Raw genomic sequence first — 25,475 nt, 5'->3', positions numbered from 1 at the left:
CCCCCGCAGCTTGCACCCAGGACTGTCCAATGGCGTCCAGGTATTCTGAGTCCCATCTGCCTGCGACCCAATCAGCTCCAGCCGCTGGGAACCACTGCACCTGCCCTAGAGCAGGAGACCCAGAGAAGGCCGAGCCCCCAGGCCTCGGGCCTCCACAGGATGTACGCCAGAGACAAGAGGTCAGGGTGGCATTTAAAAATGGCGCCTCGGTCTCTTCCTGCACTGAGCTCGTCAGTGCAGGAAATAAAGTCAGTGTGGCCTCGGCGGAATGTTCCTCACTGAGGCCAAAAAATATCCCAGAGTCCTGATTGACAGTGGGGGGGTTTCTTGGCACTGCAGGAGCAGAGAATCACCCTGCTATTCACACCCAGAACGGGACTCTTTCTTATTCATTAAATCACTTCCTGCATGTTTTGAAAAAAGAGCTGGATATAGCATTAAATGCTTCATGGAAATTGTTTATTTCTCACCTGTGTAAGAATTGCAGCCACGAGGAAGCAGACAGGACAACTTCCCATCGGAATCTCAAACATCCTGGTCAGACTGGGGAGGAGGTCCAGCTTTGGCAATCTGTGAACACAGCACAGAGCTGAGAGTTAGAAACCCCCTCTGACCCTCCAGCATCCTCACTCCCAGCACCACGGCCCCTCTGACCCTCCAGCATCCTCACTCCCAGCACCACAGCCCCTCTGACCCTCCAGCATCCTCACTCCCAGCACCACAGCCCCTCTGACCCTCCAGCATCCTCACTCCCAGCACCACGGCCCCTCTGACCCTCCAGCATCCTCACTCCCAGCACCACGGCCCCTCTGACCCTCCAGCATCCTCACTCCCAGCACCACAGCCCCTCTGACCCTCCAGCATCCTCACTCCCAGCACCACGGCCCCTCTGACCCTCCAGCATCCTCACTCCCAGCACCACAGCCCCTCTGACCCTCCAGCATCCTCACTCCCAGCACCACAGCCCCTCTGACCCTCCAGCATCCTCACTCCCAGCACCACGGCCCCTCTGACCCTCCAGCATCCTCACTCCCAGCACCACGGCCCCTCTGACCCTCCAGCATCCTCACTCCCAGCACCACGGCCCCTCTGACCCTCCACTGAATTGTGGATTCAGGAATCGGGGGTATTGTGGATTCAGGAATCGGGGCATTGTGGATTCAGGAATCAGGGGCATTGTGGATTCAGGAATCGGAGGCATTAGGTGATTCAGGAATCGGGGGCATTGAGGATTCAGGAATCAGGGGCATTGTGGATTCAGGAATCGGAGGCATTAGGTGATTCAGGAATCGGGGGCATTGAGGATTCAGGAATCAGGGGCATTGTGGATTCAGGAATCGGAGGCATTAAGTGATTCAGGAATCAGGGGCATTGTGGATTCAGGAATCAGGGGCATTGTAGATTCAGGAATCAGGGGCATTGTGGATTCAGGAATCGGGGGCATTGAGGATTCAGGAATTGGGGGCATTGAGAATTCAGGAATCAGGGGCACTGTGGATTCAGGAATCGGAGGCATTAGGTGTTTCAGGATTCGGGGGCATTGAGGATTCAGGAATCAGGGGCATTGTGGATTCAGGAATCGGGGTCATTGAGGATTCAGGAATCAGGGACATTGTGGATTCAGGAATCGGGGGCATTGAGGATTCAGGAATCGGGGGCATTAGATGATTCAGGATTCGGGGGCATTGAGGATTCAGGAATCAGGGGCACTGTGGATTCAGGAATCGGAGGCATTAGGTGTTTCAGGATTCGGGGGCATTGAGGATTCAGGAATCAGGGGCATTGTGGATTCAGGAATCGGGGTCATTGAGGATTCAGGAATCAGGGACATTGTGGATTCAGGAATCGGGGGCATTGAGGATTCAGGAATCGGGGGCATTAGATGATTCAGGAATCAGGGGCATTGTGGATTCAGGAATCGGGGGCATTGAGGATTCAGGAATCGGGCGCATTGTGGATTCAGGAATCAGGGGCATTGTGGATTCAGGAATCGGGGACATTGTGGATTCAGGAATCGGGCGCATTGTGGATTCAGGAATCGGGGGCGTTGTGGATTCAGGAATCAGGGGCATTGTGGATTCAGGAATCGGGGGCATTGTGGATTCAGGAATCGGGGGCATTGAGGATTCAGGAATCAGGGGCATTGAGGATGCAGGAAACGGGGGCATTGAGAATTCAGGAATCAGGGGCATTGTGGATTCAGGAATCGGGGGCATTGAGGATTCAGGAATCGGGGGCATTGTGGATTCAGGAATCAGGGGCATTGAGGATTCAGGAATCGGGGGCATAGTGGATTCAGGAATCAGGGGCATTGTGGATTCAGGAATCGGGGGCGTTGTGGATTCAGGAATCGGGGGCATTGTGGATTCAGGAATCAGGGGCATTGAGGATTCAGGAATCGGGGGCATTGAGGATTCAGGAATCAGGGGCATTGTGGATTCAGGAATCGCGGGCATTGAGGATTCAGGAATCAGGGGCATTGAGGATTCAGGAATCGCGGGCATTGAGGTTTCAGGAATCGGGGGCATTGTGGATTCAGGAATCAGTGGCATTGAGGATTCAGGAATCAGGGGCATTGTGGATTCAGGAATCGGGGGCATTGAGGATTCAGGAATCAGGGGCATTGAGGATTCAGGAATCGGGGATATTGAGGGTTCAGGAATCAGGGGCATTGTGGATTCAGGAATCAGGGGCATTGTGGATTCAAGAATCGGGGGCATTGTGGATTCAGGAATCAGGGGCATTGAGGATTCAGGAATCAGGAGCATTGAGGATTCAGGAATCGGGGATATTGAGCGTTCAGGAATCAGGGGCATTGTGTATTCAGGAATCGGGGGCATTGAGGATTCAGGAATCGGGGGCATTGAGGATTCAGGAATCGGGGGTATTGAGGGTTTCGGAATCGGGGGCATTGAGGATTCAGGAATCAGGGGCATTGTGGATTCAGGAATCGGGAGCGTTGTGGATTCAGGAATCAGGGGCATTGTGGATTCTGGAATCAGGGGCATTGTGGATTCCTGAATCAGGGGCATTGTGGATTCAGGAATCAGGGGCATTGAGGATTCAGGAATCAGGGGCATTGTGGATTCAGGAATCAGGGGCATTGTGGATTGAGGAATCGGGGGCGTTGTGGATTCAGGAATCGGGGGCATTGAGGATTCAGGAATCGGGGGCATTGAGGATTCAGGAATCAGGGGCATTGTGGATTCAGGAATCAGGGGCATTGTGGATTCCGGAATCAGGGGCATTGTGGATTCAGGAATCAGGGGCATTGAGGATTCAGGAATCAGGGGCATTGTGGATTCAGGAATCGGGGGCATTGAGGATTCAGGAATCGGGGGCATTGAGGATTCAGGAATCAGGGGCATTGTGGATTCAGGAATCAGGGGCATTGAGGATTCAGGAATCTGGGGCATTGCGGATTCAGGAATCGGGGGCATTGAGGACTCAGGAATCGGGGGCATTGAGCATTCAGGAATCGGGGGCATTGAGGATTTAGGAATCAGGGGCATTGTGGATTCAGGAATCGGGGGTATTGTGGATTCAGGAATCGGGGGCATTGTGGATTCAGGAATCGGGGGCGTTGTGGATTCAGGAATCAGGGGCATTGTGGATTCTGGAATCAGGGGCATTGAGAGTTCAGGAATCAGGGGCATTGAGAATTCAGGAATCAGGGGCATTGAGGATTCAGGAATCAGGGGCATTGTGGATTCAGGAATCTGGGGCGTTGTGGATTCAGGAATCGGGGGTGTTGTGGATTCAGGAATCAGGGGCATTGTGGATTCCTGAATCAGGGGCATTGTGGATTCAGGAATCAGGGGCATTGAGGATTCAGGAATCAGGGGCATTGTGGATTCAGGAATCAGGGGCATTGTGGATTGAGGAATCGGGGGCGTTGTGGATTCAGGAATCGGGGGAATTGAGGATTCAGGAATCGGGGGCATTGAGGATTCAGGAATCAGGGGCATTGTGGATTCAGGAATCAGGGGCATTGAGGATTCAGGAATCTGGGGCATTGCGGATTCAGGAATCGGGGGCATTGAGGACTCAGGAATCGGGGGCATTGAGGATTCAGGAATCGGGGGCATTGAGGATTTAGGAATCAGGGGCATTGTGGATTCAGGAATCGGGGGTATTGTGGATTCAGGAATCGGGGGCGTTGTGGATTCAGGAATCAGGGGCATTGTGGATTCTGGAATCAGGGGCATTGAGGGTTCAGGAATCAGGGGCATTGAGAATTCAGGAATCAGGGGCATTGAGGATTCAGGAATCAGGGGCATTGTGGATTCAGGAATCGGGGGCGTTGTGGATTCAGGAATCAGGGGCATTGTGGATTCTGGAATCAGGGGCATTGAGGGTTCAGGAATCAGGGGCATTGAGAATTCAGGAATCAGGGGCATTGAGGATTCAGGAATCAGGGGCATTGTGGATTCAGGAATCTGGGGCGTTGTGGATTCAGGAATCGGGGGTGTTGTGGATTCAGGAATCAGGGGCATTGTGGATTCCTGAATCAGGGGCATTGTGGATTCAGGAATCAGGGGCATTGAGGATTCAGGAATCAGGGGCATTGTGGATTCAGGAATCAGGGGCATTGTGGATTGAGGAATCGGGGGCGTTGTGGATTCAGGAATCGGGTGCATTGAGGATTCAGGAATCAGGGGCATTGAGGATTCAGGAATCAGGGGCATTGAGGATTCAGGAATCAGGGGCATTGAGGATTCAGGAATCGGAGGCATTGAGGATTCAGGAATCAGGGGCATTGTGGATTCAGGAATTGGAGGCATTGAGGATTCAGGAATCAGGGGCATTGTGGATTCAGGAATCAGGGGCATTGTGGATTCAGGAATCTGGGGCATTGTGGATTCAGGAATCGGGGGCGTTGTGAATTCAGGAATCGGGGGCATTGAGGATTCAGGAATCAGGGGTATTGTGGATTCAGGAATCGGGGTCAATGAGGATTCAGGAATCAGGGGCATTGTGGATTCAGGAATCGGGGGCATTGAGGATTCAGGAATCAGGGGCATTGAGGATTCAGGAATCAGGGGCATTGAGGATTCCGGAATCGTTGGCATTGTGGATTCAAGAATCGGGGGCATTGAGGATTCAGGAATCGGAGGCATTGAGGATTCAGGAATCAGGGGCATTGTGGATTCAGGAATCGCAGGCATTGAGGATTCAGGAATCAGGGGCATTGTGGATTCAGGAATCGGGGGCACTGAGGATTCAGGAATCGGGGGCACTGAGGATTCAAGAATCAGGGGCATTGAGGATTCCGGAATCGTTGGCATTGTGGATTCAATAATCGGGGGCGTTGTGGATTCAGGAATCAGGGGCATTGTGGATTCAGGAATCGTTGGCATTGTGGATTCAGGAATCGGGGGCATTGTGGATTCAGGAATCAGGGGTATTGTGGATTCAGGAATTGGGGGCATTGTGGATTCAGGAATCAGGGGTATTGTGGATTCAGGAATTGGGGGCATTGTGGATTCAGGAATCTGGGGCATTGTGGATTCAGGAATCGGGGGCGTTGTGAATTCAGGAATCGGGGGCATTGAGGATTCAGGAATCAGGGGTATTGTGGATTCAGGAATCGGGGTCATTGAGGATTCAGGAATCAGGGGCATTGTGGATTCAGGAATCGGGGGCATTGAGGATTCAGGAATCAGGGGCATTGAGGATTCAGGAATCAGGGGCATTGAGGATTCCGGAATCGTTGGCATTGTGGATTCTGGAATCAGGGGCATTGTGGATTCAGGAATCAGGGGCATTGTGGATTCAAAAATCGGGGGCATTGAGGATTCAGGAATCGGAGGCATTGAGGATTCAGGAATCAGGGGCATTGTGGATTCAGGAATCGCAGGCATTGAGGATTCAGTAATCAGGGGCATTGTGGATTCAGGAATCGGGGGCACTGAGGATTCAGGAATCAGGGGCATTGAGGATTCCGGAATCGTTGCATTGTGGATTCAATAATCGGGGGCGTTGTGGATTCAGGAATCGGGGGCATTGAGGATTCAGGAATCGGGGGCATTGAGGATTCAGGAATCAGGGGCATTGTGGATTCAGGAATCGGGAGCGTTGTGGATTCAGGAATCAGGGGCATTGTGGATTCTGGAATCAGGGGCATTGTGGATTCCTGAATCAGGGGCATTGTGGATTCAGGAATCAGGGGCATTGAGGATTCAGGAATCAGGGGCATTGTGGATTCAGGAATCAGGGGCATTGTGGATTGAGGAATCGGGGGCGTTGTGGATTCAGGAATCGGGGGCATTGAGGATTCAGGAATCGGGGGCATTGAGGATTCAGGAATCAGGGGCATTGTGGATTCAGGAATCAGGGGCATTGTGGATTCCGGAATCAGGGGCATTGTGGATTCAGGAATCAGGGGCATTGAGGATTCAGGAATCAGGGGCATTGTGGATTCAGGAATCGGGGGCATTGAGGATTCAGGAATCGGGGGCATTGAGGATTCAGGAATCAGGGGCATTGTGGATTCAGGAATCAGGGGCATTGAGGATTCAGGAATCTGGGGCATTGCGGATTCAGGAATCGGGGGCATTGAGGACTCAGGAATCGGGGGCATTGAGCATTCAGGAATCGGGGGCATTGAGGATTTAGGAATCAGGGGCATTGTGGATTCAGGAATCGGGGGTATTGTGGATTCAGGAATCGGGGGCGTTGTGGATTCAGGAATCAGGGGCATTGTGGATTCTGGAATCAGGGGCATTGAGGGTTCAGGAATCAGGGGCATTGAGAATTCAGGAATCAGGGGCATTGAGGATTCAGGAATCAGGGGCATTGTGGATTCAGGAATCGGGGGCGTTGTGGATTCAGGAATCAGGGGCATTGTGGATTCTGGAATCAGGGGCATTGAGAGTTCAGGAATCAGGGGCATTGAGAATTCAGGAATCAGGGGCATTGAGGATTCAGGAATCAGGGGCATTGTGGATTCAGGAATCTGGGGCGTTGTGGATTCAGGAATCGGGGGTGTTGTGGATTCAGGAATCAGGGGCATTGTGGATTCCTGAATCAGGGGCATTGTGGATTCAGGAATCAGGGGCATTGAGGATTCAGGAATCAGGGGCATTGTGGATTCAGGAATCAGGGGCATTGTGGATTGAGGAATCGGGGGCGTTGTGGATTCAGGAATCGGGGGAATTGAGGATTCAGGAATCGGGGGCATTGAGGATTCAGGAATCAGGGGCATTGTGGATTCAGGAATCAGGGGCATTGAGGATTCAGGAATCTGGGGCATTGCGGATTCAGGAATCGGGGGCATTGAGGACTCAGGAATCGGGGGCATTGAGGATTCAGGAATCGGGGGCATTGAGGATTTAGGAATCAGGGGCATTGTGGATTCAGGAATCGGGGGTATTGTGGATTCAGGAATCGGGGGCGTTGTGGATTCAGGAATCAGGGGCATTGTGGATTCTGGAATCAGGGGCATTGAGGGTTCAGGAATCAGGGGCATTGAGAATTCAGGAATCAGGGGCATTGAGGATTCAGGAATCAGGGGCATTGTGGATTCAGGAATCGGGGGCGTTGTGGATTCAGGAATCAGGGGCATTGTGGATTCTGGAATCAGGGGCATTGAGGGTTCAGGAATCAGGGGCATTGAGAATTCAGGAATCAGGGGCATTGAGGATTCAGGAATCAGGGGCATTGTGGATTCAGGAATCTGCGGCGTTGTGGATTCAGGAATCGGGGGTGTTGTGGATTCAGGAATCAGGGGCATTGTGGATTCCTGAATCAGGGGCATTGTGGATTCAGGAATCAGGGGCATTGAGGATTCAGGAATCAGGGGCATTGTGGATTCAGGAATCAGGGGCATTGTGGATTGAGGAATCGGGGGCGTTGTGGATTCAGGAATCGGGTGCATTGAGGATTCAGGAATCAGGGGCATTGAGGATTCAGGAATCAGGGGCATTGAGGATTCAGGAATCAGGGGCATTGAGGATTCAGGAATCGGAGGCATTGAGGATTCAGGAATCAGGGGCATTGTGGATTCAGGAATTGGAGGCATTGAGGATTCAGGAATCAGGGGCATTGTGGATTCAGGAATCAGGGGCATTGTGGATTCAGGAATCTGGGGCATTGTGGATTCAGGAATCGGGGGCGTTGTGAATTCAGGAATCGGGGGCATTGAGGATTCAGGAATCAGGGGTATTGTGGATTCAGGAATCGGGGTCAATGAGGATTCAGGAATCAGGGGCATTGTGGATTCAGGAATCGGGGGCATTGAGGATTCAGGAATCAGGGGCATTGAGGATTCAGGAATCAGGGGCATTGAGGATTCCGGAATCGTTGGCATTGTGGATTCAAGAATCGGGGGCATTGAGGATTCAGGAATCGGAGGCATTGAGGATTCAGGAATCAGGGGCATTGTGGATTCAGGAATCGCAGGCATTGAGGATTCAGGAATCAGGGGCATTGTGGATTCAGGAATCGGGGGCACTGAGGATTCAGGAATCGGGGGCACTGAGGATTCAAGAATCAGGGGCATTGAGGATTCCGGAATCGTTGGCATTGTGGATTCAATAATCGGGGGCGTTGTGGATTCAGGAATCAGGGGCATTGTGGATTCAGGAATCGTTGGCATTGTGGATTCAGGAATCGGGGGCATTGTGGATTCAGGAATCAGGGGTATTGTGGATTCAGGAATTGGGGGCATTGTGGATTCAGGAATCAGGGGTATTGTGGATTCAGGAATTGGGGGCATTGTGGATTCAGGAATCTGGGGCATTGTGGATTCAGGAATCGGGGGCGTTGTGAATTCAGGAATCGGGGGCATTGAGGATTCAGGAATCAGGGGTATTGTGGATTCAGGAATCGGGGTCATTGAGGATTCAGGAATCAGGGGCATTGTGGATTCAGGAATCGGGGGCATTGAGGATTCAGGAATCAGGGGCATTGAGGATTCAGGAATCAGGGGCATTGAGGATTCCGGAATCGTTGGCATTGTGGATTCTGGAATCAGGGGCATTGTGGATTCAGGAATCAGGGGCATTGTGGATTCAAGAATCGGGGGCATTGAGGATTCAGGAATCGGAGGCATTGAGGATTCAGGAATCAGGGGCATTGTGGATTCAGGAATCGCAGGCATTGAGGATTCAGTAATCAGGGGCATTGTGGATTCAGGAATCGGGGGCACTGAGGATTCAGGAATCAGGGGCATTGAGGATTCCGGAATCGTTGCATTGTGGATTCAATAATCGGGGGCGTTGTGGATTCAGGAATCGGGGGCATTGTGGATTCAGGAATCGGGGGCATTGTGCATTCAGGAATCGGGGGCATTGAGGATTCAGGAATCGGGGGCATTGAGGATTCAGGAATCGGGGGGATTGAGGGTTTCGGAATCGGGGGCATTGAGGATTCAGGAATCGGGGGCATTGAGGATTCAGGAATCGGGGGCATTGAGGATTCAGGAATCGGGGGCATTGAGGATTCAGGAATGAGGGGCATTGTGGATTCAGGAATCGGGGGCGTTGTGGATTCAGGAATCAGAGGCATTGTGGATTCTGGAATCAGGGGCATTGAGGGTTCAGGAATCAGGGGCATTGAGAATTCAGGAATCAGGGGCATTGAGGATTCAGGAATCAGGGGCATTGTGGATTCAGGAATCTGGGGCGTTGTGGATTCAGGAATCGGGGGCGTTGTGGATTCAGGAATCAGGGGCATTGTGGATTCCGGAATCAGGGGCATTAAGGGTTCAGGAATCGGGGGCATTGAGGATTCAGGAATCAGGGGCATTGTGGATTCAGGAATCGGAGGCATTGTGGATTCAGGAATCAAGGACATTGTGGATTCAGGAATCGGGGGCATTGAGGATTCAGGAATCAGGGGCAGTGAGGATTCAGGAATCAGGGGCATTGAGGATTCCGGAATCGTTGGCATTGTGGATTCAAGAATCGGGGGCATTGAGGATTCAGGAATCAGGGGCATTGAGGATTCAGGAATCAGGGGCATTGAGGATTCCACAATCGGGGACATTGTGGATTCAGGAATCAGGGGCATTGTGGATTCAGGAATCGGGGGCATTGTGGATTCAGGAATCTGGTGCATTGTGGATTCAGGAATCGGGGGTATTGTGGATTCAGGAATCGGGGGCATTGAGGATTCAGGAATCAGGGGCATTGTGGATTCAGGAATCGGGGGCATTGAGAATTCAGGAATCAGGGTCATTGAGGATTCAGGAATCAGGGGCATTGAGGATTCCGGAATCGTTGGCATTGTGGATTCAAGAATCGGGGGCATTGAGGATTCAGGAATCGGAGGCATTGAGGATTCAGGAATCAGGGGCATTGTGGATTCAGGAATCGCAGGCATTGAGGATTCAGTAATCAGGGGCATTGTGGATTCAGGAATCGGGGGCACTGAGGATTCAGGAATCAGGGGCATTGTGGATTCAGGAATCAGGGGCATTGAGGATTCCGGAATCGTTGGCATTGTGGATTCAATAATCGGGGGCGTTGTGGATTCAGGAATCAGGGGCATTGTGGATTCAGGAATCGGGGGCATTGTGGATTCAGGAATCGGGGGCATTGAGGATTCAGGAATCAGGGGCATTGAGGATTCAGGAATCGGGGGTATTGAGGGTTTCGGAATTGGGGGCATTGAGGATTCAGGAATCGGGGGCGTTGTAGATTCAGGAATCGGGGGCATTGAGGATTCAGGAATCAGGGGCATTGTGGATTCAGGAATCGGGGGCGTTGTGGATTCAGGAATCAGGGGCATTGTGGATTCTGGAATCAGGGGCATTGAGAGTTCAGGAATCAGGGGCATTGAGAATTCAGGAATCAGGGGCATTGAGGATTCAGGAATCAGGGGCATTGTGGATTCAGGAATCTGGGGCGTTGTGGATTCAGGAATCGGGGGTGTTGTGGATTCAGGAATCAGGGGCATTGTGGATTCCTGAATCAGGGGCATTGTGGATTCAGGAATCAGGGGCATTGAGGATTCAGGAATCAGGGGCATTGTGGATTCAGGAATCAGGGGCATTGTGGATTGAGGAATCGGGGGCGTTGTGGATTCAGGAATCGGGGGCATTGAGGATTCAGGAATCGGGGGCATTGAGGATTCAGGAATCAGGGGCATTGTGGATTCAGGAATCAGGGGCATTGAGGATTCAGGAATCTGGGGCATTGCGGATTCAGGAATCGGGGGCATTGAGGACTCAGGAATCGGGGGCATTGAGGATTCAGGAATCGGGGGCATTGAGGATTTAGGAATCAGGGGCATTGTGGATTCAGGAATCGGGGGTATTGTGGATTCAGGAATCGGGGGCGTTGTGGATTCAGGAATCAGGGGCATTGTGGATTCTGGAATCAGGGGCATTGAGGGTTCAGGAATCAGGGGCATTGAGAATTCAGGAATCAGGGGCATTGAGGATTCAGGAATCAGGGGCATTGTGGATTCAGGAATCGGGGGCGTTGTGGATTCAGGAATCAGGGGCATTGTGGATTCCGGAATCAGGGGCATTGAGGGTTCAGGAATCAGGGGCATTGAGAATTCAGGAATCAGGGGCATTGAGGATTCAGGAATCAGGGGCATTGTGGATTCAGGAATCTGGGGCGTTGTGGATTCAGGAATCGGGGGTGTTGTGGATTCAGGAATCAGGGGCATTGTGGATTCCTGAATCAGGGGCATTGTGGATTCAGGAATCAGGGGCATTGAGGATTCAGGAATCAGGGGCATTGTGGATTCAGGAATCAGGGGCATTGTGGATTGAGGAATCGGGGGCGTTGTGGATTCAGGAATCGGGTGCATTGAGGATTCAGGAATCAGGGGCATTGAGGATTCAGGAATCAGGGGCATTGAGGATTCAGGAATCAGGGGCATTGAGGATTCAGGAATCAGGAGCATTGAGGATTCAGGAATCGGAGGCATTGAGGATTCAGGAATCAGGGGCATTGTGGATTCAGGAATTGGAGGCATTGAGGATTCAGGAATCAGGGGCATTGTGGATTCAGGAATCAGGGGCATTGTGGATTCAGGAATCTGGGGCATTGTGGATTCAGGAATCGGGGGCGTTGTGAATTCAGGAATCGGGGGCATTGAGGATTCAGGAATCAGGGGTATTGTGGATTCAGGAATCGGGGTCAATGAGGATTCAGGAATCAGGGGCATTGTGGATTCAGGAATCGGGGGCATTGAGGATTCAGGAATCAGGGGCATTGAGGATTCAGGAATCAGGGGCATTGAGGATTCCGGAATCGTTGGCATTGTGGATTCAAGAATCGGGGGCATTGAGGATTCAGGAATCGGAGGCATTGAGGATTCAGGAATCAGGGGCATTGTGGATTCAGGAATCGCAGGCATTGAGGATTCAGGAATCAGTGGCATTGTGGATTCAGGAATCGGGGGCACTGAGGATTCAGGAATCGGGGGCACTGAGGATTCAAGAATCAGGGGCATTGAGGATTCCGGAATCGTTGGCATTGTGGATTCAATAATCGGGGGCGTTGTGGATTCAGGAATCAGGGGCATTGTGGATTCAGGAATCGTTGGCATTGTGGATTCAGGAATCGGGGGCATTGTGGATTCAGGAATCAGGGGTATTGTGGATTCAGGAATTGGGGGCATTGTGGATTCAGGAATCAGGGGTATTGTGGATTCAGGAATTGGGGGCATTGTGGATTCAGGAATCTGGGGCATTGTGGATTCAGGAATCGGGGGCGTTGTGAATTCAGGAATCGGGGGCATTGAGGATTCAGGAATCAGGGGTATTGTGGATTCAGGAATCGGGGTCATTGAGGATTCAGGAATCAGGGGCATTGTGGATTCAGGAATCGGGGGCATTGAGGATTCAGGAATCAGGGGCATTGAGGATTCAGGAATCAGGGGCATTGAGGATTCCGGAATCGTTGGCATTGTGGATTCTGGAATCAGGGGCATTGTGGATTCAGGAATCAGGGGCATTGTGGATTCAAGAATCGGGGGCATTGAGGATTCAGGAATCGGAGGCATTGAGGATTCAGGAATCAGGGGCATTGTGGATTCAGGAATCGCAGGCATTGAGGATTCAGTAATCAGGGGCATTGTGGATTCAGGAATCGGGGGCACTGAGGATTCAGGAATCAGGGGCATTGAGGATTCCGGAATCGTTGCATTGTGGATTCAATAATCGGGGGCGTTGTGGATTCAGGAATCGGGGGCATTGTGGATTCAGGAATCGGGAGCATTGTGCATTCAGGAATCGGGGGCATTGAGGATTCAGGAATCGGGGGCATTGAGGATTCAGGAATCGGGGGTATTGAGGGTTTCGGAATCGGGGGCATTGAGGATTCAGGAATCGGGGGCATTGAGGATTCAGGAATCGGGGGCATTGAGGATTCAGGAATCGGGGGCATTGAGGATTCAGGAATCAGGGGCATTGTGGATTCAGGAATCGGGGGCGTTGTGGATTCAGGAATCAGAGGCATTGTGGATTCTGGAATCAGGGGCATTGAGGGTTCAGGAATCAGGGGCATTGAGAATTCAGGAATCAGGGGCATTGAGGATTCAGGAATCAGGGGCATTGTGGATTCAGGAATCTGGGGCGTTGTGGATTCAGGAATCGGGGGCGTTGTGGATTCAGGAATCAGGGGCATTGTGGATTCCGGAATCAGGGGCATTAAGGGTTCAGGAATCGGGGGCATTGAGGATTCAGGAATCAGGGGCATTGTGGATTCAGGAATCGGAGGCATTGTGGATTCAGGAATCAAGGACATTGTGGATTCAGGAATCGGGGGCATTGAGGATTCAGGAATCAGGGGCAGTGAGGATTCAGGAATCAGGGGCATTGAGGATTCCGGAATCGTTGGCATTGTGGATTCAAGAATCGGGGGCATTGAGGATTCAGGAATCAGGGGCATTGAGGATTCAGGAATCAGGGGCATTGAGGATTCCACAATCGGGGACATTGTGGATTCAGGAATCAGGGGCATTGTGGATTCAGGAATCGGGGGCATTGTGGATTCAGGAATCTGGTGCATTGTGGATTCAGGAATCGGGGGTATTGTGGATTCAGGAATCGGGGGCATTGAGGATTCAGGAATCAGGGGCATTGTGGATTCAGGAATCGGGGGCATTGAGGATTCAGGAATCAGGGTCATTGAGGATTCAGGAATCAGGGGCATTGAGGATTCCGGAATCGTTGGCATTGTGGATTCAAGAATCGGGGGCATTGAGGATTCAGGAATCGGAGGCATTGAGGATTCAGGAATCAGGGGCATTGTGGATTCAGGAATCGCAGGCATTGAGGATTCAGTAATCAGGGGCATTGTGGATTCAGGAATCGGGGGCACTGAGGATTCAGGAATCAGGGGCATTGAGGATTCAGGAATCAGGGGCATTGAGGATTCCGGAATCGTTGGCATTGTGGATTCAATAATCGGGGGCGTTGTGGATTCAGGAATCAGGGGCATTGTGGATTCAGGAATCGGGGGCATTGTGGATTCAGGAATCAGGGGCATTGAGGATTCAGGAATCAGGGGCATTGAGGATTCAGGAATCGGGGGTATTGAGGGTTTCGGAATTGGGGGCATTGAGGATTCAGGAATCGGGGGCGTTGTAGATTCAGGAATCGGGGGCATTGAGGATTCAGGAATCAGGGGCATCGTGGATTCAGGAATCGGGGGCGTTGTGGATTCAGGAATCAGGGGCATTGTGGATTCTGGACTCAGGGGCATTGAGGATTCAGGAATCAGGGGCATCGTGGATTCAGGAATCGGGGGCGTTGTGGATTCAGGAATCAGGGGCATTGTGGATTCTGGACTCAGGGGCATTGAGGGTTCAGGAATCAGGGGCATTGAGAATTCAGGAATCAGGGGCATTGAGGATTCAGGAATCAGGGGCATTGTGGATTCAGGAATCTGGGGCATTGTGGATTCAGGAATCGGGGCATTGTGGATTCAGGAATCAGGGGCATTGTGGATTCCGGAATCAGGGGCATTGTGGATTCAGGAATCAGGGGCATTGAGGATTCAGAAATCAGGGGCATTGTGGATTCAGGAATCAGGGGCATTGTGGATTCAGGAATCGGGGGCATTGAGGATTCAGGAATCGGGGGCATTGAGGATTCAGGAATCGGGGGCATTGAGGATTCAGGAATCAGGGGCATCGTGGATTCAGGAATCGGGGGCGTTGTGGATTCAGGAATCAGGGGCATTGTGGATTCTGGAATCAGGGGCATTGAGGGTTCAGGAATCAGGGGCATTGAGAATTCAGGAATCAGGGGCATTGAGGATTCAGGAATCAGGGGCATTGTGGATTCAGGAATCTGGGGCGTTGTGGATTCAGGAATCGGGGGCGTTGTGGATTCAGGAATCAGGGGCATTGTGGATTCCGGAATCAGGGGCATTGAGGGTTCAGGAATCGGGGGCATTGAGGATTCAGGAATCAGGGGCATTGTGGATTCAGGAATCGGAGGCACTGTGGATTCAAGAATCGGGGGCATTGAGGATTCAGGAATCAGGGCCATTGAGGATTCCTGAATCGGGGACATTGTGGATTCAGGAATCAGGGGCATTGTGGATTCAGGAATCGGGGGCATTGTGGATTCAGGAATCTGGGGCATTGTGGATTCAGGAATCGGGGGTATTGTGGATTCAGGAATCGGGGGTATTGAGGAATCAGGAATCAGGGGCATTGTGGATTCAGGAATCGGGGGCATTGAGGATTCAGGAATCATGGGCATTGAGGATTCAGGAATCAGGGGCATTGAGGATTCCGGAATCGTTGGCATTGTGGATTCAAGAATTTGGGGCATTGAGGATTCAGGAATCGGAGGCATTGAGGATTCAGGAATCAGGGGCATTGTGGATTCAGGAATCGCAGGCATTGAGGATTCAGTAATCAGGGGCATTGTGGATTCAGAAATCGGGGGCACTGAGGATTCAGGAATCAGGGGCATTGAGGATTCAGGAATCAGGGGCATTGAGGATTCCGGAATCATTGGCATTGTGGATTCAGGAATCGGGGGCATTGTGGATTCAGGAATCAGGGGCATTGAGGATTCAGGAATCGGGGGTATTGAGGGTTTCGGAATTGGGGGCATTGAGGATTCAGGAATCGGGGGCGTTGTGGATTCAGGAATCGGGGGCATTGAGGATTCAGGAATCAGGGGCATCGTGGATTCAGGAATCGGGGGCGTTGTGGATTCAGGAATCAGGGGCATTGTGGATTCTGGAATCAGGGGCATTGTGGATTCTGGAATCAGGGGCATTGAGGGTTCAGGAATCAGGGGCATTGAGAATTCAGGAATCAGGGGCATTGAGGATTCAGGAATCAGGGGCATTGTGGATTCAGGAATCTGGGGCATTGTGGATTCAGGAATCGGGGCATTGTGGATTCAGGAATCAGGGGCATTGTGGATTCCGGAATCAGGGGCATTGTGGATTCAGGAATCAGGGGCATTGAGGATTCAGAAATCAGGGGCATTGTGGATTCAGGAATCAGGGGCATTGTGGGTTCAGGAATCGGGGGCATTGAGGATTCAGGAATCAGGGGCATTGTGGATTCAGGAATCGGGGGCATTGAGGATTCAGGAATCAGTGGCATTGAGGGTTCAGGAATCGGGGGCATTGAGGATTCAGGAATCAGGGGCATTGTGGATTCAGGAATCGGAGGCATTGTGGATTCAGGAATCAAGGGCATTGTGGATTCAGGAATCGGGGGCATTGAGGATTCAGGAATCAGGGGCAGTGAGGATTCAGGAATCAGGGGCATTGAGGATTCCGGAATCGTTGGCATTGTGGATTCAAGAATCGAGGGCATTGAGGAATCAGGAATCAGGGGCATTGAGGATTCAGGAATCAGGGGCATTGTGGATTCAGGAATCGGGGCATTGTGGATTCAGGAATCTGGGGCATTGTGGATTCAGGAATCAGGGGCATTGTGGATTCAGGAATCGGGGGCATTGAGGATTCAGGAATCAGGGGCAGTGAGGATTCAGGAATCAGGGGCATTGAGGATTCCGGAATCGTTGGCATTGTGGATTCAAGAATCGAGGGCATTGAGGAATCAGGAATCAGGGGCATTGAGGATTCAGGAATCAGGGGCATTGTGGATTCAGGAATCGGGGGCATTGTGGATTCAGGAATCTGGGGCATTGTAGATTCAGGAATCAGGGGCATTGTGGATTCAGGAATCGGGGGCATTGTGGATTCAGGAATTGGGGGCATTGTGGATTCAGGAATCTGGGGCATTGTGGATTCAGGAATCGGGGGTATTGTGGATTCAGGAATCGGGCGCATTGTGGATTCAGGAATCAGGGGCATTGAGGATTCAGGAATCGGGGGCGTTGTGGATTCAGGAATCAGGGGCATTGTGGATTCAGGAATCGGGGGTATTGTGGATTCAGGAATCAGGGGCATTGAGGATTTAGGAATCGGGGGCATTGTGGATTCAGGAATCTGGGGCATTGTGGATTCAGGAATCAGGGGCATTGTGGATTCAGGAATCGGGGGCATTGTGGATTCAGGAATTGGGGGCATTGTGGATTCAGGAATCTGGGGCATTGTGGATTCAGGAATCGGGGGTATTGTGGATTCAGGAATCGGGCGCATTGTGGATTCAGGAATCAGGGGCATTGAGGATTCAGGAATCGGGGGCGTTGTGGATTCAGGAATCAGGGGCATTGTGGATTCAGGAATCGGGGGTATTGTGGATTCAGGAATCAGGGGCATTGAGGATTCAGGAATCGGGGGCATTGTGCATTTACAGACTGAAGGACTGAGTCGCATGAAATTGCGTTCAGCGGGACCGAGGCAGCGACTGGAAAGTGTCCCCCTTTTGACCTCTGGGCACCAGGCCACTCCGTACCCTGCCTGTCATATCCGCCACACATCAGGCCACCGGCGGGATCGCTTCGATCTCTGTCACCCTCTCTCTGGCCCACACTCTGCTGTGCTCAGCAGGAAAGCAGAAGTGCCAACTTTCCCTTTAAGAAGCCAGACAGCTATAAACTCACCCTGACCGAGGCCCAGTCAGCAGACACAGGAAACAGCTGGGGAAATGTTTACAGTGCAGAGAACCTCGGTCCCAGTCATTCACTGCAACCTCGCCAAGTGAGGGAGAAATGAGGGGCATTAGCAAAAAGACTTACCCGTACCCAGACTTATTCTGACATGCTTTCAAATCATGGCGGCACACAGCAGACCTGATTGAAGATGGGCAGGGCCTCGTGGCTTTTACCTGCCGATATAGAGTCGGGTGTTACTGCAGGAAATAAGTAGCACCATCAGCTGATGTATATCTGAGAGATAGTCAAGTGGACAAGGGAGCACTGGGCCCGATACATCGCTCCCTAAACTCCGTGTTCCGTGCTTCTCCCAGGACTGGGCAATCCACACACCCACCTCCTCACCCCGTCATCAGGCTGATGTCAAAGCAAAACCTGACTGAACTTCCCCCTTCTCAGTTTCTGGGTTTGAGGGGCTGGGATCGTCGGAAACACCATCCGGAAGCTCAAAGCTACAGACCTTTGACCAAAGCAGGAGCGGGACTGATTTGCCAATGGCGGGGGACGTTACAGAGGCAAAAAATGTTTTTCTCCCAAACTTTCCTCCATCTCCATACATAATGCTTGGAAACACAGGGGTACCTGCGGCAGGGGTATCGACTCAAAGGGTATTCACACTTGGCAGGCGAAACTGAGAAGACCCAGCAACGATAAAGAGAATAACTCCCCAACGAACATCAGGAACAGCAGCCCAGCACCAATCAGCTGTCGCGGTGAGATTACAAAATACCGACCCCATCATCAAAGCTGCAGAGATCCCACCCAGGATTTAGAGAGTCCCCATCAAACACTCCCACTACAGGTACATAGAACATGGAACATACAGTGCAGAAGGAGGCCATTCGGCCCATCGAGTCTGCACCGACCCACTTAAGCCCTTACTTCCACCCTATCCCTGCAACCCAACAAACCCTCCCAACATCTTTGGACACTAGGGGACAATTTAGCGTGTCCAATTCACCTAACCTGCAGGTCTTTGGACAGTGGGAGGAAACCGGAGCACCCGGAGGAAACCCACGCAGACACGGGGAGAACGTGCAGACTCTGCACAGACAGTGACCCAGCCGGGGATCGAACCTGGGATCCTGGCGTTGTGAAGCAACAGTGCTAACCACTGCGCTACCGTGCTGCCCAACAGCACGGGGTTAGATACAGAGGAAAGCTCCCTCTACACTGTCCCCATCAAACACTCCCAGGACAGGTACAGCACGGGGTTAGATACAGAGTAAAGCTCCCTCTACACTGTCCCCATCAAACACTCCCAGGACAGGTACAGCACGGGGTTAGATACCGAGTAACGCTCACTCTACACTGCCCCCATCAAACACTCCCAGGACAGGGACAGCACGGGATAGATACAGAGTAAAGCTCCCTCTACACTGTCCCCATCAAACACTCCCAGGACAGGTACAGCACGGGGTTAGATACAGAGTAAAGCTCCCTCTACATTGTCCCCATCAAACACTCCCAGGACAGGTACAGCACGGGGTTAGATACAGAGTAACGCTCCATCTACGCTGTCCCCATCAAACACTCCCAGGACAGGTACAGCACGGTGTTAGATACAGAGTAAAGCTCCCTCTACACTGTCCCCATCAAACACTCCCAGGACAGGTACAGCACGGGGTTAGATACAGAGTAAAGCTCCCTCTACACTGTCCTCGTCAAACACTCCCAGGACAGGTACAGCACGGGGTTAGATACAGAGTAAAGCTCCCTCTACACTGTCCCCATCAAACACTCCAAGGACAGGTACAGCACGGGGTTAGATACAGAGTAAAGCTCCCTCTACACTGTTCCCATCAAACTCTCCCAGGACAGGTACAGCACGGGGTTAGATACAGAGTAAAGCTCCCTCTACACTGTCCCCATCAAACACTCCCAGGACCGGTACAGCACGGGGTTAGATACAGAGTAAAGCTCCCTCTACACTGTCCCCATCAAACACTCCCAGGACAGGTACAGCACGGGGTTAGGTACAGAGTAAATCTCCCTCTACACTGTCCACATCAAACACTCCCAGGACAGGTACAGCACGGGGTTAGATACAGAGTAAAGCTCCCTCTACACTGTCCCCATCAAACACTCCCAGGACAGGTACAGCACGGGGTTAGATACAGAGTAAAGCTCCCTCTACAGTGTCCCCATCAAACACTCCCAGGACAGGCACAGTAGGGGTTAGATACAGAGTAAAGCTCCCTCTACACTGTCCCCGTCAAACACTCCCAGGACAGGTACAGCACGGGGTTAGATACAGAGTAAAGCTCCCTCTACACTGTCCCCATCAAACACTCCCAGGACAGGTATAGCACGGGGTTAGATACAGAGTAAAGCTCCCTCTACACTGTCCCCATCAAACACTCCCAGGACAGGTACAGCACGGGGTTAGAGACAGAGTAAAGCTCCCTCTACAGTGTCCCCATCAAACACTCCCAGGACAGGCACAGTAGGGGTTAGATACAGAGTAAAGCTCCCTCTACACTGTCCCTGTCAAACACTCCCAGGACAGGTACAGCACGGGGTTAGATACAGAGTACAGCTCCCTCTACACTGCCCCCATCAAACACTCCCAGGACAGGTACATCACAGTGTTAGATACAAAGTAAAGCTCCCTCTACACTGCCCACATCAAACATTCCCAGGACAGGTACAGCACGGGGTTAGATAGAGTAAAGCTCCCTCTGTACTGTCCCCATCAAACACTCCCAGGACAGGTACAGCACGGGATTAGATACAGAGTAAAGCTCCCTCTACACTGTCCCCATCAAACACTCCCAGGACAGGTACAGCACGGCGTTAGATACAGAGTAAACCTCTCTCTACACTGTCCCCATCAAACACTCCCAGGACAGGTACAGCACGGGGTTAGATACAGAGTAAAGCTCCCGCTACACTGCCCCCATCAAACATTCCCAGGACAGGTACAGCACGGGGTTAGATACAGAGTAAAGCTCCCTCTACACTGTCCCCGTCAAACACTCCCAGGACAGGTACAGCACGGGGTTAGATACAGAGTAAAGCTCCCTCTACACTGTCCCCATCAAACACTCCCAGGACAGATACAGCACGGGGTTAGATACAGAGTAAAGCTCCCTCCACACTGTCCCCATCAAACACTCCCAGGACAGGTACAGCACGGGGTTAGATACAGAGTAAAGCTCCCTTTACACTGTCCCCATCAAACACTCCCAGGACAGGTACAGCACGGGGTGAGATACAGAGTAAAGCTCCCTCTACACTGTCCCCATCAAACACTCCCAGGACAGGTACAGCACGGGGTTAGATACAGAGTAAAGCTCCCTCTACACTGTTCCCATCAAACTCTCCCAGGACAGGTACAGCACGGGGTTAGATACAGAGTAAAGCTCCCTCTACACTGTCCCCATCAAACACTCCCAGGACCGGTACAGCACGGGGTTAGATACAGAGTAAAGCTCCCTCTACACTGTCCCCATCAAACACTCCCAGGACAGGTACAGCACGGGGTTAGGTACAGAGTAAATCTCCCTCTACACTGTCCACATCAAACACTCCCAGGACAGGTACAGCACGGGGTTAGATACAGAGTAAAGCTCCCTCTACACTGTCCCCATCAAACACTCCCAGGACAGGTACAGCACGGGGTTAGATACAGAGTAAAGCTCCCTCTACAGTGTCCCCATCAAACACTCCCAGGACAGGCACAGTAGGGGTTAGATACAGAGTAAAGCTCCCTCTACACTGTCCCCGTCAAACACTCCCAGGACAGGTACAGCACGGGGTTAGATACAGAGTAAAGCTCCCTCTACACTGTCCCCATCAAACACTCCCAGGACAGGTATAGCACGGGGTTAGATACAGAGTAAAGCTCCCTCTACACTGTCCCCGTCAAACACTCCCAGGACAGGTACAGCACGGGGTTAGATACAGAGTAAAGCTCCTTCTACACTGTCCCCATCAAACACTCCCAGGACAGGTACAGCACGGGGTTAGTTACAGAGTAAAGCTCCCTCTGCACTGTCCCCATCAAACACTCCCAGGACAGGTACAGCACAGGGTTAGATACAGAGTACAGCTCCCTCTACACTGTCGCCATCAAACACTCCCAGGACAGGTACAGCACGGGGTTAGATACAGAGTAAAGCTCCCTCTACACTGTCCCCATCAAACACTCCAAGAACAGGTACAGCACGGGGTTAGATACAGAGTAAAGCTCCCTCTACACTGTCCCCATCAAACACTCCCAGGACAGGTACAGCACGGGGTTAGATACAGAGTAAAGCTCCCTCTACACTGTCCCCATCAAACACTCCCAGGACAGGTACATCACGGGGTTAGATACAAAGTAAAGCTCCCTCTACACTGCCCCCATCAAACATTCCCAGGACAGGTACAGCACGGGGTTAGATAGAGTAAAGCTCCCTCTACACTGTCCCCGTCAAACACTCCCAGGACAGGTACAGCACGGGGTGAGATACAGAGTAAAGCTCCCTCTCCACTGTCCCCATCAAACACTCCCAGGACAGGTACAGCATGGGGTTAGATACAGAGTAAAGCTCCCTCTACACTGTCCCTGTCAAACACTCCCAGGACAGGTACAGCACGGGGTTAGATACAGAGTACAGCTCCCTCTACACTGCCCCCATCAAACACTCCCAGGACAGGTACATCACAGTGTTAGATACAAAGTAAAGCTCCCTCTACACTGCCCACATCAAACATTCCCAGGACAGGTACAGCACGGGGTTAGATAGAGTAAAGCTCCCTCTGTACTGTCCCCATCAAACACTCCCAGGACAGGTACAGCACGGGATTAGATACAGAGTAAAGCTCCCTCTACACTGTCCCCATCAAACACTCCCAGGACAGGTACAGCACGGCGTTAGATACAGAGTAAACCTCTCTCTACACTGTCCCCATCAAACACTCCCAGGACAGGTACAGCACGGGGTTAGATACAGAGTAAAGCTCCCGCTACACTGCCCCCATCAAACATTCCCAGGACAGGTACAGCACGGGGTTAGATACAGAGTAAAGCTCCCTCTACACTGTCCCCGTCAAACACTCCCAGGACAGGTACAGCACGGGGTTAGATACAGAGTAAAGCTCCCTCTACACTGTCCCCATCAAACACTCCCAGGACAGATACAGCACGGGGTTAGATACAGAGTAAAGCTCCCTCCACACTGTCCCCATCAAACACTCCCAGGACAGGTACAGCACGGGGTTAGATACAGAGTAAAGCTCCCTTTACACTGTCCCCATCAAACACTCCCAGGACAGGTACAGCACGGGGTGAGATACAGAGTAAAGCTCCCTCTACACTGTCCCCATCAAACACTCCCAGGACAGGTACAGCACGGGGTTAGATACAGAGTAAAGCTCCCTCTACACTGTTCCCATCAAACTCTCCCAGGACAGGTACAGCACGGGGTTAGATACAGAGTAAAGCTCCCTCTACACTGTCCCCATCAAACACTCCCAGGACCGGTACAGCACGGGGTTAGATACAGAGTAAAGCTCCCTCTACACTGTCCCCATCAAACACTCCCAGGACAGGTACAGCACGGGGTTAGGTACAGAGTAAATCTCCCTCTACACTGTCCACATCAAACACTCCCAGGACAGGTACAGCACGGGGTTAGATACAGAGTAAAGCTCCCTCTACACTGTCCCCATCAAACACTCCCAGGACAGGTACAGCACGGGGTTAGATACAGAGTAAAGCTCCCTCTACAGTGTCCCCATCAAACACTCCCAGGACAGGCACAGTAGGGGTTAGATACAGAGTAAAGCTCCCTCTACACTGTCCCCGTCAAACACTCCCAGGACAGGTACAGCACGGGGTTAGATACAGAGTAAAGCTCCCTCTACACTGTCCCCATCAAACACTCCCAGGACAGGTATAGCACGGGGTTAGATACAGAGTAAAGCTCCCTCTACACTGTCCCCATCAAACACTCCCAGGACAGGTACAGCACGGGGTTAGAGACAGAGTAAAGCTCCCTCTACACTGTCCCCATCAAACACTCCCAGGACAGGCACAGTAGGGGTTAGATACAGAGTAAAGCTCCCTCTACACTGTCCCCGTCAAACACTCCCAGGACAGGTACAGCACGGGGTTAGATACAGAGTAAAGCTCCTTCTACACTGTCCCCATCAAACACTCCCAGGACAGGTACAGCACGGGGTTAGTTACAGAGTAAAGCTCCCTCTGCACTGTCCCCATCAAACACTCCCAGGACAGGTACAGCACAGGGTTAGATACAGAGTACAGCTCCCTCTACACTGTCGCCATCAAACACTCCCAGGACAGGTACAGCACGGGGTTAGATACAGAGTAAAGCTCCCTCTACACTGTCCCCATCAAACACTCCAAGAACAGGTACAGCACGGGGTTAGATACAGAGTAAAGCTCCCTCTACACTGTCCCCATCAAACACTCCCAGGACAGGTACAGCACGGGGTTAGATACAGAGTAAAGCTCCCTCTACACTGTCCCCATCAAACACTCCCAGGACAGGTACATCACGGGGTTAGGTACAAAGTAAAGCTCCCTCTACACTGCCCCCATCAAACATTCCCAGGACAGGTACAGCACGGGGTTAGATAGAGTAAAGCTCCCTCTACACTGTCCCCATCATACACTCCCAGGACAGGTACAGCACGGGATTAGATACAGAGTAAAGCTCCCTCTACACTGTCCCCATCAAACACTCCCAGGACAGGTACAGCACGGCGTTAGATACAGAGTAAAGCTCTCTCTACACTGTCCCCATCAAACACTCCCAGGACAGGTACAGCACGGGGTTAGATACAGAGTAAAGCTCCCGCTACACTGCCCCCATCAAACATTCCCGGGACAGGTACAGCACGGGGTTAGATACAGAGTAAATCTCCCTCTACACTGTCCCCGTCAAACACTCCCAGGACAGGTACAGCACGGGGTTAGATACAGAGTAAAGCTCCCTCTACACTGTCCCCATCAAACACTCCCAGGACAGATACAGCACGGGGTTAGATACAGAGTAAAGCTCCCTCCACACTGTCCCCATCAAACACACCCAGGACAGGTACAGCACGGGGTTAGATACAGAGTAAAGCTCCCTTTACACTGTCCCCATCAAACACTCCCAGGACAGGTACAGCACGGGGTGAGATACAGAGTAAAGCTCCCTCTACACTGTCCCCATCAAACACTCCCAGGACAGGTATAGCACGGGGTGAGATACAGAGTAAAGCTCCCTCTACACTGTCCCCATCAAACACTCCCAGGACAGGTACAGCACGGGGTTAGATACAGAGTAAAGCTCCCTCTACACTGTCCCCATCAAACACTCCCAGGACAGGTACATCACGGGGTTAGGTACAAAGTAAAGCTCCCTCTACACTGCCCCCATCAAACATTCCCAGGACAGGTACAGCACGGGGTTAGATAGAGTAAAGCTCCCTCTACACTGTCCCCATCATACACTCCCAGGACAGGTACAGCACG

At 51.9% G+C, this 25,475-nt stretch overlaps 1 protein-coding gene across 4 annotated transcripts in view; it reads right to left on the bottom strand.

The window, feature by feature from the left end:
* The window catches only part of LOC140405525 (calcitonin gene-related peptide type 1 receptor-like), a 187,602-nt gene that overhangs the window by 155,870 nt on the left and 6,257 nt on the right, over positions 1-25,475 (bottom strand). For 2 of the 4 annotated variants that reach the window (XM_072494077.1, XM_072494079.1), the window contains exons 2-3: positions 18,086-18,174; positions 471-570 (exon numbers count right to left, since the gene is read on the bottom strand). In XM_072494077.1, coding sequence (XP_072350178.1) covers positions 471-533 — 63 coding nt within the window. In that variant the 5' untranslated portion in view covers positions 534-570; positions 18,086-18,174. The remainder of the gene's footprint in view (positions 1-470; positions 571-18,085; positions 18,175-25,475) is intronic. The other 2 variants (XM_072494078.1, XM_072494080.1) reach the window with 2 other exon arrangements.

The sequence above is a fragment of the Scyliorhinus torazame genome, chromosome X (genome assembly GCF_047496885.1).
Source record: "Scyliorhinus torazame isolate Kashiwa2021f chromosome X, sScyTor2.1, whole genome shotgun sequence".
NCBI lineage: Eukaryota > Metazoa > Chordata > Chondrichthyes > Carcharhiniformes > Scyliorhinidae > Scyliorhinus > Scyliorhinus torazame.
This window is presented reverse-complemented; position numbering and strand designations above follow the sequence as displayed.